Source organism: Daphnia pulex, chromosome 12 (genome assembly GCF_021134715.1).
Source record: "Daphnia pulex isolate KAP4 chromosome 12, ASM2113471v1".
NCBI classification, from domain to species: Eukaryota; Metazoa; Arthropoda; class Branchiopoda; order Diplostraca; family Daphniidae; genus Daphnia; species Daphnia pulex.
Window position 1 is genome coordinate 9,441,535 of NC_060028.1, and position 14,093 is coordinate 9,455,627.

At 46.7% G+C, this 14,093-nt stretch overlaps 1 protein-coding gene across 7 annotated transcripts in view; it reads right to left on the reverse strand.

The window, feature by feature from the left end:
* Nucleotides 1-14,093, reverse strand: part of LOC124209092 (calmodulin-binding transcription activator 2-like) — a 26,261-nt gene continuing 12,168 nt past the window's right edge. For 2 of the 7 annotated variants that reach the window (XM_046606955.1, XM_046606957.1), the window contains 19 exons: nt 11,018-11,089; nt 10,755-10,896; nt 10,582-10,628; nt 9,357-9,746; nt 8,713-9,251; nt 8,145-8,628; nt 7,929-8,061; nt 7,614-7,846; nt 6,790-7,523; nt 6,584-6,723; nt 5,617-5,799; nt 4,726-4,895; nt 4,469-4,644; nt 4,268-4,400; nt 3,673-3,867; nt 2,667-2,932; nt 1,004-1,078; nt 392-416; nt 1-172 (listed from right to left, as the gene is read on the reverse strand). In XM_046606955.1, the coding sequence (XP_046462911.1) occupies nt 2-172; nt 392-416; nt 1,004-1,078; nt 2,667-2,932; nt 3,673-3,867; nt 4,268-4,400; nt 4,469-4,644; nt 4,726-4,895; nt 5,617-5,799; nt 6,584-6,723; nt 6,790-7,523; nt 7,614-7,846; nt 7,929-8,061; nt 8,145-8,628; nt 8,713-9,251; nt 9,357-9,746; nt 10,582-10,628; nt 10,755-10,896; nt 11,018-11,089 (4,308 nt within the window). In that variant the 3' untranslated portion in view covers nt 1. The remainder of the gene's footprint in view (nt 173-391; nt 417-1,003; nt 1,079-2,666; nt 2,933-3,672; nt 3,868-4,267; nt 4,401-4,468; nt 4,645-4,725; nt 4,896-5,616; nt 5,800-6,583; nt 6,724-6,789; nt 7,524-7,613; nt 7,847-7,928; nt 8,062-8,144; nt 8,629-8,712; nt 9,252-9,356; nt 9,747-10,581; nt 10,629-10,754; nt 10,897-11,017; nt 11,090-14,093) is intronic. The other 5 variants (XM_046606958.1, XM_046606959.1, XM_046606956.1 and 2 more) reach the window with 5 other exon arrangements.

Below are 14,093 nucleotides of genomic sequence, written 5' to 3' on the forward strand. Positions count from 1 at the left end.
TTTAATTCAGATTGTGGTAGGTCATGGAACTTCCGACGGATCCAACGCTGGAACTGGAGTTGCTGGGACTGCTGCCGCTGCCGGGACTCTGTGTGGTTGTTGTTGATGATCCGCTGGCTTCTCTGCTGGATGAGACTCGGCCGCCCGCAGTAGCGCCCTCTCTCTCTGCAACCTGAATTCGACAAGCCAAACAAACAAAACCAAATGAGTCAATGAGGCCCGTGCACAGCTGGATCATCTACTGGATAAAGAAAAAAATAATTTGGCATAAACAAAGACGACGGCGAAAGAATAATCAACAGGGAGGGAATGTAAGAGAAAACCAAAAGGACAAAGTAGAGAGAAAAAATGAGAAGAAAAGGGCCGGAATATGATTAGATGTCCACCTTACCGATTTCACCACAACATCCAGCAGACTGAAGGAGGAAGGTGTTAGTAGTAGTCGCAAAGCGGCATGGTTAATAAGGGGGAAGAACAAGTTAAAAGATGAATCAAATATATACGAAACATCAATCTCATGACACACACACACACACACAAAAAGGAAAAAAAAGAAACGACATTCAAAACGATGACTATGGCGGACGATCCATCACGAGCTGGATCGACCTCAAAGAGACCCCTCCAGACAATATATACCCCTCCCCCCCCCCCCTTTCTCTACTGCCACACCGCCATTGAATAATCTACTGTACTACATGATCCAGCAGGAGGAGAAAAGAGAAATTTTTCATCCGGTTGCAAGAAAGACTGGGGTGGATCTAATTAAATTCCAAGCGGACAGAATCAAATTGGATTGCTTCCGCATTGATTTACACCACTTCACGTAAGGATCTCTCTCTCTACTACCCACACACACACACACTCCACTCGAGTGATTGATTGATTCGTTTAATAGTGTTGCTCCGATAGTTACGTGGTGTGGATGACGATTAACCTTATCGAAACCGTTAAAGGAAAATGGCAAACACTTCCAGGGAGAAAAGTGGAGGGTGGAACTCACTTGTTCTTGGATTGGCGCATGAACTGCTGGATCTTCCTGGCCGCCTGGTGCTGCCGCCGCTGAGAGTACGTCCGTCTAAAGCAGAAAATGGACAATTTGGACAAAAGCAGAGATGATTATTAGGACATTTTGTTCACCATTTTGTCTGCGAACAACATTCGATTGGCCCGTAAGTGGGACACACACGACCGGAAAATGGCCAATGCCAAACGCACCGGTAGTTTTCTTATATTTTTGATTTTCATTCAGACGACATCTTATCCGTTGGGCCGGACTGGACCCTCGCCGAGATGATGAAAGAAACCATCTGGTCGTGATACGATAACAAGGGGATCGATATACGTATACACCCCGTGTCTTGTGTGTTTGCCCAGCCAAAGGGAACAAAACGGAGAAGCCCAACAAAGCTAGCCCTTACTCCTCCCCTTCCTCTGTCAATGCGTACCCTAACAACAACAACAACATCCCTAAGCGAAACGAGTCTTGTCAATTTGCGATGACGGAAAAGCAGCTATGGAAACTACTATGTGCATAATAAAGCTAAGAAAAACGTGGTTGTCGTTGTTGTTGCTGTTGTTGGAGCACTGTGGGTCCCATCAAGGATCCTCCCAGACTTGGGAGCTGCTACTCTCTACACTCGACAGTCTTCTCTCTTCTTTTTTCTTTCTCTTTAGCCTTTCCAATTAAGACGGATCGAACCGATATTGAAAGGGATCCTTATTGAAGAGTCAAAAGTTTCCGTTCCAAAAGGGGAAGGAGCGTATCCAGCGCGCGTCTCTTGCCAACATTAACTGCCGTTCATGTGAATGGTTCGTCTTTTCCTTAATAGCGATTGTAGTGAGGAGCCAAGTAGGAGCCCAGCCGTCCCGGGAGGGAAAATCCCGAACCGGCTGGTGGTGTTGGGGTGGTGTTGGGGGAATATCTCTCATTCTCGGCCGTCCCAGTTCACACACGAATGTCGCCATGTCTATTGTCATGGCACCTAATTGGACGTTATGGCGAAAGACAAGCGACTTGTCTCGGGCAATGGTAAAACCAACACAATTCCGAAGATGGAAGTTATACACACACAGAGAGAGATAAAACTTGGCAGGGGGGGGGGGGGGGAGAAAATTTCGATCCCGGCGAGGTTTCCGCTTCCACAAAGACATCAGCGCTGATGCAATTCAATTAAGGAAACAACAAATTCAACGAGCAGTGAAAGAGCAGAGAAGCGTGCGGCCGCGGTCGGTGGTGCACAGACAGACAGACACACAAAACGAATCGAAGATGCGCCCAGCCTGAGGCGAAAGAAAAAAGAAAAACTTGACTCCCTGTGAGAATCCCTTAAAAAAGGAGCTTCAAAGCTAGGCTCTAAAAGAGGCTGGTAGCCTGGTAGCCTGGGCGGAAGAACCTGTCGAGCGTGAAAGATCTTCTTCTCCATCGTGGTGCAAGGCCAGGAATCGCGGATCAGACAACCCAAATAAAAACTACTTACAACATCATATCCCCAATCCACCCATCTGGATAATATACAGATGGGTGTAGTAATGAAATGAAAGGAGCTGCAAGGAGCTTTGTTCATCCTACCATCAGATTTGGAAAGATGAGAGAGCTAGGCCCAATTTCTATCTTAGCTACTTTTTGTTTCTTTCGTTGGTTTGGTTTGGTTTACGCGCGTTACTTGAGGGCCGATGAGGTGGGTGTGCCTTCGCGGCTCTGGCGGGCCGAGCTGGCCGACAGGGATGACTCGCGGTAGTTGCGGTAAGCGGCGGCCACGGCGGCTGCCGACGATGAAATTCCCACTCCGCCGTTGCAACTGGCGGAATTGGCGCCCGACGACGTCGACGGCGACTCCATGTTCTTCTTGAAGCGCTTGTGCTCGTAGTAGGAGCGGAACTGGTTCTGGATCACGACGGCCGCTTTGGTCATCTGCTTCAGGTAGACGTACTGTAAATAGGAGGAGAAATCGGAAACGTTTTGAAAACTCATTCGCCATTAAAGAAAAAACAAAAAAAAAACAAATTTAAAAAAGAAAAACGAACAAAGAAAGTTGAATTTTCCAAGAACATTACTGGACTGCAAGTGGACATCCGGATTCCGGACTAATCTATTTTATGCAAATGAGATTTGCTCTCTAAGTTAATCTCTCACTCTAAATAACTAGATTACGGTAGAACATTGTGAGTGGCTACTAAAAACTATATGGGAAAAGATGAGACTGAATTATTTCTTTGTTACTGAAGGGGTTTTTGGAATAAAATTTTGAGAATTTCTTGGTAAATGTAGGTAAATGAGATGATTTGCGATCCCAATCTAGAGTCGAGGGTGCAAACGTAGACAAACAGGTGTTTAAAAAAATTCAAGAAAAATTCACATTCGCTTCAATCATTTTGGCTGTAAAGAGATTGATGAAATATGAAAATAGAAATGTTCAACTCTTTCTCTTTTCACACAATCAAGGATAAAAAGGAATGATTGGATGATGAGTAATGAGAATATAATGGAATGAATAATAAAATGGATGAAAAAAAGTGTCCAAGCCAAAAATGCATAAAAAATTTTGAATATAAAAATGGAAATTTTAGAAAAAAAGTTGGAAGAAATTTCCTTTTTTTGATTCGTTTGTTCTTCGTTATTTTTTTGTTTGTTTTGTTTTTGTTTGTTTGTGTGTGTGTCGTTTTCAAAACCTGTTTGTAACGCCGGTAATAGTTTTGAATAATCACGGCGGCTGCCCGTTCCTTCTCCTGCTCCTCGGCCCTCTTGCGTCCTACGTAGGATCGATAGGCCTTTTGGATGGTCTTGGCCGCCTCGTAGAGTTCGCGTTGTTCGTGATCCGACAGCGTCAAGTTAGAAAAATCGCGAACAAATAAACTGGCAGAAGCCTGAAGAAGTAGTTGATGAAGTCACCAAGAAAAAACGAAACACAAAAAAATAAACACAAAATCATACCGAATCGTCAAACTACGGCGGACTGGGTTTGGGATGAGCTAGAAATATTCATGACAACCAACAACAACAAACGACAATCAACAATTACGTCATCTTTTCTCTCTGTCCTGTAATTGTTTCTTTCTCAATTGTTTTTGTTTTCTTTGGTTCATTTTATTCGAGGGGGCCATGCGTTTATATCATTCAAAAATTGAAAATAAAAAGATGAGCCGAAAAAATTCAAGCCAAGTAAAAAAATTTGAAAAAACGTGTGTGAAAAATTGTGGAATAAAAAATGGGGTATGATTTTTTCTTTTTTAAATGTGACGACTGTCTAGTTTAAGTGAAAGTCACCTGGAGGAATTCACTGAAATCGGCCGTGGTGGGCGGCGGTGAAGGTGAATTGACCGAGAAGGAACACGGTGATTGGAGGCAGCTGGACGACGCTGGAGACAAACTTGAGCTGGGCGTCGCCGTTTCGCAATACCTGATCATCCATTTGACATGTCCGCCGGTTAATATCGACGCATCCGCACAGGCAAATGTTTTTTGTACCTGTACTGTTGATCACTGAATTCAAACGTCAAGTCGTTGCCGTCCAGAGATGGCGGGGCGTCGGCAACGATGGCCAAGTCGATGGATCCTTCAATACTCTGCACTTCGCTGACGACGCTGCTGATCTCCAATTCCATGCAGGGGCTCCAGCCGACCACCATCTCTTCCGTTTCGTTCTACAGACGAGCAGAGAGACACAAATAAAATCAAATAAATTCCGCCGAGAGGATTGATGATCGTTTTGATGGGCGACGCACTTTGATGCGATCGGGAATGGCCGCGATGATTTGCTCGGCCAGCGTCAGGACCCGAGTGTTTTGCTCGATGCTCGTCAACGGCGACAGGTGCTGCTGATGGAGGTCGACCGAGTTGACGCTCTCCCGCCGGACACCGCCGGCTCCGCCGCCGACAGATCGGACGCCACCACCTAAGGACGGGCCAATCAATCACCGACCGGGTGTGGGCGCAATCAAGGCAAAAGAGAGAAATCAAAAAGACAAAAATAAGACGCACAGAAGTCGAAATGAAACGGAAAATGTTGCACGTCCATCGATGAGAAATGGTAACAGTTAGTTCACTGACGGCAACACAGGTGTACCGCCCTGGAACGTCCAGAAATGAAATGAAACAAATGACAACAGAAGACGAATAGTAGCCACGTTGAAAATAATAAGCGCCGATCAAAGAAGCCATTGATTATCTAAAATAAAAGTCTTTTCTTTCTTTCCTTCATTCATATTTCCTATCAACAAATAAAATGTCTTTTCCGATATGTTCAATACGATTGTTTGCGTGCAGCCAAACGAAAGGGAAAAAAATTCAAATCGTGCATGGCTAATCTATCGAAAACGCCACAAACACACACAAAAGATAATGTGTCAAAAATGAACTCGGTGTCAACATTCACAATTCCGTCATGCGGCACAAGCTTGAAGATTTTTCTAGCGCGATACAACTAATCTAAATAAAGGATGAGAGCTAAAAAAATGAAAACTGGATTGGCAAGAATTGATGTCAGACCCCGACCGGTTGGGTGTTCATTTGTCGGTTCTTCCAGCTAGAGCCCAAAGAGATTTGGATGTTCTCGTTTGTTTTGTTTGGGAGGGTTTTTGATGGATGTAGGGCAAGTGACCAGCAATCCAGCTTACCTGCGGCGGAGGAGCAGGGAGCAGCTTGGGTTGATGAGGAGCAGGTTGACGAGTTGTCGACGAGCAATCCATCGTCTCCCGACTCCAAGCCTTCGATGTCGGCGCTGTAACACGGGCTGTAACACGGGCCGACCAGGCCATCCAGCCCGCCATCGAAGCTCGATGAGCCGCCGTTCAAAGAAGCTGCTCCCGCGCAACATTTATTTTTTTTTTTTAAACCCGGTATGTACACGCACACACACACACACATGAGCCGCAATTCCGGACCATCGTGAAATTTCGTCAAAAATGTCGTTGTTTTGAGATTTGGTTCAAATCGACCAGAACGACCGGACGGATATCATCCAAACACAAGAGAGAAAAAAAAAAGTATTTGAATATGATGAAAATGTTGAAATAGTTAAGAAAATGGGCAAAAAGATGAAAGAGAAAATCCAACCCAAAAACAACAAATAAAATGAGTAGAGAGAGAGAGAATAAAACACTAGCAGTCAAGCGGAAAAAGTTAACGCTAGTTTTGTGGTGGTGGTGGTGGTGTGATTTCCTATCAAGTGGAATTCAAAAAGTTCAAATCCAAAAAAAGAAAGTAGAAAAACAAATTTTGATTGATCAATTGTCAGGAGAAGGAAGGAAGTGGAGTCAAACCAGAGGGGAGAGAACAAGCACGATGCTTGAAAATTTAAAAAAGTGAATTGGAATTGAATCATGGGTGGGTCAAAACCGAGTTAACCTCTCATCCCACCCGCCCCCGCCCCCACAAACCTCCCCGATCAAAATAAAAAGGAATAACCAACTATAATATCGACAGAAGATGAAAGATAAATACAGAGAAAATACAAAGAATTATAAATAGGAATTTTGATGGAAAAAAATTTAGCGATGAAAAAGACAATGAAAGAAATGTGATGACAAATCGAATGAAAAAGGTGGAAAAATATAAAAAATAAAAAGGAATGCAAACACTCACATGTATTGGACGAATCCATCGTGTGGGGTGAAGGCGAAGGATCGTGAGCAAGACCCGATATGTTGCTCCCGGTGCTGTTGCGGCCGCTAGAATAAGCCTGGCCGGCCCCACCCAGCGGAAGCGAATAACTGCGGTCGTCCCTGCAAATAATAAAAAGAAATGTACAAGATTTCATGTGGTGTTATGAAAACTGGGATGGATATTACCTGGAAAGTTTGTGAGCTTTGGCCGCGTTGGGCCTTCGCCAATAGCCTTGATGGTTGTGGCCTAGTGGCTCGTTGTTGTTGTTGTTGTTGTTATTGGGCACCGAGTCGACAGAGGATCGTTTGGCCAACAACATTTGGCGGGCGGCGACCGATTCGGCCGGTTTACTGGGACTAGGTTTGTTGAGCTGGGCCAGTTGAGGCGGAGGCAGAGGCAGCGGCTGCTGTGGCTCCACCGTTGAACGCCTGACTGACAAGATCCTTCGCGTTTCCAGTTCTTCCGCCAGCGAATGGTGACCCCTTTGGCGGGCCACATCCCAGGCGGACTTGCCCGACCGATCGTGGACGTTGAGAGCCGATGGATCCCACTGGGCCAGGAGGGCAACCACGTCACGGTGACCCTGGGAGCAGGCCCACATGAGCGGAGTGTAGCCCTGCTGGTCGCTGGCCAGCGGACTCATCTCGCGTTCCAGGGCTGGCGACGAATTCTCCAGTCGCCAGTTGAGCAAGGTGCACAGGACTCGCAATAAGCCCAAAGCGGCCGCCAGATGGAGTAGGTTCATCTGCTGCTGCTGCTGCTGCTGCTGTGTCCCGTTGGTATTGGACGAAGGATCGTCGGCTGCCGACTGCTGATGCGGACCGGGTCGCCAACGTTTCGTCACCAGCTGACGGCAGATGGACACCAGCTGCTCCTCGGCGCTTTGCAATTCCACCTCGCCACTTTCCAGATAGGCCCTCTGTTTTGTGCCCCGTCAAACGAAATGATTGAAAAGTTGTGCTTTCGGGCCGTGACCGTGAGCGAGAGACGGAAGGGGAAATTAAATTACCAAACTGCTGAACAGCTGCTCGATGCCGCATCCATGAACGTTCAAATGCGTCCCTAGCGACTCCAGCCGGCCCACCAACAACGACAGCAGGGAATTCGTCCACTGGGCAGTTGACGATCCTTCCTGGCAAGTATTGGACGCGGCTGACACCTGCCGGTATTCAAAAATGGCCGGCTGGGTGATGGACAATCCTTGACGGACGACCTGCAGTTGTACTCTTCCAGGACTGTGAGCTGGATGGGTTCAGACAAAAAAAGAATCAGCTTTATTAGATGTTGGATGATGGCAAATGAAAAATGAATCGATTCCACTAACGAGGGCAGAAGCATCGCAAAACTCCCAACTGGACCCAAACAGCTGGGACTGCAATTCCATCAAACAAAACGCTGTAGGAGCCACTGAGCGTTGGTGAACAAAACGATCCTGTAATGAGGAGTTTGGCACCGCCCTAATACGAAAAAAGAAAATAAAATGAATCAATTGCGTTTGAAATGATTGGAGCAAATTGAATACGGTGGGAAAATAACAGACCTCGGTGGGTGCCCATTCCGGTGAGAAATCGGTAATGGATGTCAGTAAAGGATCGCCTGTCGCCGATAGGGTCGAGGGTGAGGGCATGTCTTTGAGCTGATGGATCCTTGCGTGGATTCCATTAAGGTCTTTTCCATCCGAGCCGTCAGACGGCGATCCAGATGTTCCTCCTCCGCCGGCTCCGTCGGCTTGGATGGAGATGAGAGAGTCGATAGTGTCATGGCAATCCAAGTCTGAGAACTCCGTCAACATATCAAAGGCGTCCAGATTGACCAGCAGGTCATCCTCGGCCGTCGTTTCGACGGACCGGATCGATCTGCCCAGTCCGCCGTCACTACACGAGGCTCCACCGTCGTTGCTTCCGCTGCCGCCGCCTCCGCTGCAATGGAACGCCGTCTCGTGGCTCAGGTTGGCCGACAGCGTCCGCTGGATGTCGTCCTGCGAAAGATCCAGCGTCTCATTGAACAGACAATCCATCGGCAACCTGCTGAGCGGAAAAGAAAAAACAAACAGCATAAGTCATCCATCGTGTGGCGGCGGCGTAATGCAATTAATAAGGAGCCAGGACCTATATCCGTGACCGGAAAGCATTTCGTCGGCCCGCCTGGCGGCGTTATTAGCGTTGATGAGCGAGTAGAAGGATGGGAACGTGTTGCCTTGATCGCCGCCGCTTCCGTGATCCATGAAATTCATTGTCGTCGAGTTGATTACAGCCGGAGCGGCAGGCGTAGGTGGCGGATGCGGGGTCGGCTGCTGCTGCTGCTGTTGTTGCTGTTGCTGTTGTTGCCCAGGGTTGTTGCAATTATTAGAAGAGTAATAATAGTTGGAATCGAGCGATTCCTGTTTGGCGCTGATCATTTGCTGCTGCTGTTGCTGCTGCTGGAGCTGATGATCCTGCTGATGATCCTGCTGCTGCTGCTGCTGGCACGGCACCGGCTCAGAGTGATGATGGAGCTGCTCGGTGTGGAAAGACGGAGCGGAAGAGGAAGACAAGGACGACGACGAAGAGATCTGGGACGTTGGCGGCGATCCGCCTCTTCCCAGACCGAATCCAGTCGCCTCCGCCCTAGGAGCCGCCCGCCCCACGGCGCTGTCAGTCGGCGTTGCCTACACAAGATACGCGAAATATTTCCCCCGGAATTAAAAATGAAATTTGCTTCCGGTGGTGTCAACGATAAATTTTTTATTTTTTATTTGTTTTTTGATCGGCACCTGACGCTGCTGGATGTTGTTGGAATGTGACGGAGCGGGTCGCGGTTCCAGGCGGATAAAGGAGCTGCCTCCCCCGCCATTAGAGAGCCGCCGAAGGGAATGTGGAAGGCTGTGGCCGGCCGCCAAATCGTTGTGACTCGATGCATCCGCGCCCACTTTGTGATTGTGGTGGACCTGGACCTGGGCCTGGGGCTCCATGGCGCCGTTGGATGATCGGTTGTTACTACCCCGCCCTCCTACAGCCGTCTGAAGTGGCTGAGGCTGACGCTGAGGTAAATTCGACACGTGTCCGTTGACAGCCACTGGAACGGCACCGATCCCACCGCCCGATCTGGCCAGCCTCTGCTTCTCCATCAGCTGACTGACGATGGCCTCCACCGTCTCGGCCGTCTAGGAGACACAAAATATAAAAATAAATAAGAAAATCATCATAATCAGGATCAAGGTGAATACGGAAGAAAATGCGGATGGATGGATCCGACCTAGACAACACGCCATAATAATCCATCATTTCATTAAGCAGACGACACATTTATAAAATGTTGAAAGGAAAGTTGGGGGAGGTGCTGGATATTGGCGGATTGTCGTTATTGTTGCACAACCCTGGGAGACGAGGGGATTCAACCGACTGGAAGAAAAAAGATGATGACGTCATCTCAGCTAGCGGAAATCACTCCTCCGCTTTTGCCCTTTGCCTCATCTGCCCCCCCATGAACGAGATGAGAATCAAGAAACGGGCTAGATGTGATACGGAGCGTGCGTGAATGAGCAAAGGGAGGAAGTGAAGGACCGTGAAAAAAAAAGTTCTAAAATAAAAGAAGAAAAAGGAAAAATAAAAACGAGAAGGGATGGAGAGAAGGAAGATAAACGGGCGCCGATCCAAGGCACGTCTCGGGCTTTGGAAGGATCTATAAGAATGCACTTAAGACCTCATCTTCTCCCCCCACCCCCTTCCCTCATCCATCCCGTCCGAGGGAAAAGTGCACGGGAAGCGGACCCCGCCCTTTAGCGCCGCCGTCATTCAGCGGCTCGAGAAACCAGAATGAAAAGGAGGGGAGGGGGTGAAAGAGCAACTGGGAGAATTTAAGAGACAAGCTGATCCATCACAAGGAGCCCCAAAAGTCGAGCCCAGGGGGTAAACTGAGTTTTGTGAAACCGGCCAGCCATCAAAAAGGAGGAACAACAACAAACAACAACAACAACAGCCAAAAGAAAAATAACTTACAGAAACTTCCAGTTCGTTGTTCAGATTGGGCTCGTCCTGGCTCAAAACTGAAATGAAAAAAATATTTGAAAGAGATTAGAAATCAAAAGATGGAAAAAGAATGAAAAAACGATCCATCTCATTTCTTATGTAAAAATAAAAAAGGCCGGAAGGATCCTTCTTCAGCTTCTTACACATGGGTCTCAGCTGGGAGATGAGCTCGTCTTTGCTCCATTCCTTGCGCTCGGCCCAGAGCGAGACGCTGGCCACCACCAGGAGCTTGGCGTCGTCCGGGTAGGGAACGTTGAGATAGTGGACCAGCACAATGTCGGGATTCTGTCAAAGCGAAAGACAAACAAAGACAAGAATTCATTACTCCCAAGAGACAATTGACAAAAAAAAAATCCATTTCAGAAAAAATCCTTTTTAGCTTTTTCTTCTTTTCTTTGACACGTACCTGCAGGAGCCAGTAGCATCTCCGGTGGAAGGTAGGCAAGATGGCCGAGTGGACGTAACAGCCGTAGATGCACTGAAACGACAAAACAATCAAAAGACAAAAGAGACACATGAGAACCCAACTGAATTGATAAATACAAGGAAAACAATTTCAAATAGAAACAAACAAAAATCCCAAAAATGTGTCAAGGGGAAAGAACAAAAATGTCCAACGAACGTCACGACGTCAAGGATTTTTTGAACTGGACCGTGACATTTTTGTGACATTGTAATATCACCCAGTCTCTCTTTAACTTCTTCTTCTTTCTCCCCTTTTGTTGTTGTTGTTGTTGTTGCTGCGCTCGATATGAACAAATATCCAAAACGAAATTTCTAGAAATTTTCTAGAAAATTGAACGAAATCCTTTCACGGATGGGCAAAAGAGACAAGAGTCGGCCCCAAATGTTTTTATTGAAAGACGCCAACTTTCGTTTTTTCTTCTTCTTTCCTCCGCGCTGTCATTTCATGCACAACAACAACAACATCGGCTGTTTACATTTTTCTCTCTCTCTCCTGACGGCCGAAAAAAGTATCCGGCGCGCACACACAATTCCCGTGAAAACTCCAGTATATACTTCTTCATGTAACACAGCCGGAGGGGGTTGGATAGGGGAGGCGCCATTCATCAGAGAGAGACAAAAACAAATACAATTTTAAAACATTTTTTTTATTTTATTTTGCCCGGCCGTAAGCGACGGACTTACGCGGAAGAAAATGTTTGTCCACCATCCGGGGATGGCTCTCTCTCCCTTTTACACACACACTCTGGTCCAGCGCTATTTCCAGCGCCTTTTTGTTGTATGTGTGAGTGTATTAGAATGAGGATTTTTCGTGTGCTGGGCAAGAGTTGGGAGACGTCGTTAACGTCGTCGGGTGTGTGTGTATATATACACACACACACATACGTACTGTGTACTACGGTGGTGTAGACTATTTTACTAGTGCGCTCTGCCCTTTTGTTCTCATCATTGGACAGGCCAGTCACGACGACGACGACGACCGGGAGGTGGGCAGAAGAAGATTCAATCCCCCTCCTACTCCCTCTCGTAACCAAATATTTGTCAAGTCGCACACCTCTGGGAGCTGGGGGGGGGGGGGAACGTGTGTCAAGTTGTTGTTGGGCTCCTTGTTGGCGTCGTCCAGTTGTCGCTAGTGCGATAGTAGCCATTTAACAAGGTTATAGAGGGTAGAGGTGGCAGAAAGACGAGCTAACTGACTTTCGTCTATCTACTTTTTTGTTTGGAAAAGAGAGGGGAGTGTGCTATCTGGTGTAGTAGTAGTAGAGCAACTCTCGTTTCCAGCTCGAGCCAATCGATCTATTTTTAATCTTCCGCCCTTTTTATATTAGAGTCTCTCCCAACGAGTTTGGGCTTTTCACTTTGGACCCCCCTCCTGCCCTTACGACACAACGTGGATGGCATTCTATCCCATTTGTTTTCATTTTCTTTTATCCACTCGATTTTTCGATCTCAGACAAGAGACAAGTCGAAATAAAAATAAAGGTTCTTTCAACGCCCAGTCTGCCAAAGGAGAAGAAAAAAAGGAATTGGCTCCTTAATGTTTAGAAAGAAAAAAACTGAAATAATGCAACTAATAGGGAAAAAGGGGAAAAATCCAGGACATGTGGAAGAGGTTTTTATATGATATAGTCTGGATGGAAGTACACACACATCCAGGCCAGTTATTGGCATTGATTCAATGATACGTTGTTCGCGTGTAACTCCCGCCGTATGATGTAGACGAGAGACGAGAGAGAGAGAGAAATTCCCAACCCGAAAACCCAAATCGTTCCTGGCGACGATCCTAATCATATCAACAGACCCCGATTAGAAGATAGACAAATACACACTGACACACATAGTCGTCTATTCTACACGAATCCAGGACTGGCCAGGTGGAATTCTCAAATCATAATAATAACCCCACCGTTTTTATCTTTTCTTTTCTTTCTATCTTTCATGACATAACACAGACACACACACAAGACTTAAAATCGCTTTTGATATTATACAACGATCCAAACTAGTTTGGATCGTTCGCGCGGGAGGAGGAAGTGGGTGGGGGGAATGGGCAATGGGGAATCCTCAACTTTTCGGGACAATCAATAACGGACGGGAACAACTTCCTTCCAAAAGAGAAAAGATAAAAGGTACAGACACAAAAAAGAGCTTAACATTTAAAAGAGAAGAGGGTGACGCCGGTGGGTGGTCGGAACGCCGGGCATTGGTGGGTAGGGGGGGAGATGATCTTTTAAGGCTGCGCTCACACACACACATATATACAGGATTCACGGATATTTTTTCTTACAGGAACAAGGGGGGAGAGGTGGATGGACTTTGTGTTGTTGCAAAGTTTGCGGGAGTTATTTCCTTTTTTTGGGTGAGAGGGGGAGGTAGGAGTTTGGATGAACGCGGGAGAAAAAAAAGGAAAAAAAAAATAGAACAAAAGGATCGTTACTGCTGCCCGGAGCTGTAAGCGTGTAAAAGGCCATAAAATCCAGTTTCCGACAATGTCTATGTGTCTGTCTATGTTATGCGGGGGGGATGGGATTTCTATCTAACAACAAAAAGATGGCAGGAAAGAAGAAGAAGAGGAGTAAAACTCGGCCATCGTTGGACGTTTGATCCGCCCGGAACGGATGGGAGGAGGAAAAACAAGAGAGTGTGTGTGCCGCTGCCGCTATATACACACACACACAGGACGTGAGGAAGAAAAAGAAAACTCTAAACGGGAGAAGAGGATGGAAGTAAGGAAAAAAGGCCGGGAGCTACAAAGTTAAAAGGGGAACAATAAGAAAAAAAGAAACACAAGACCCCCAAAAAAGTTTTTCCCTTTTTTCTTCCCTTATTTTTCAATCGATAATCATGTAGATGTACACTAAGGCCTACACAGCACAGCCCAGCGTACGCGTGTAGACATAAGACGCTACTCGTTTCAAATTGGCCTATAGGAGACCCCGGCAAAATTATCTACATGTAATAAGCCAAAGGAAGACGCATCGCGAGCAGTAGCGGAAGACAAACAAACGACATTTTAC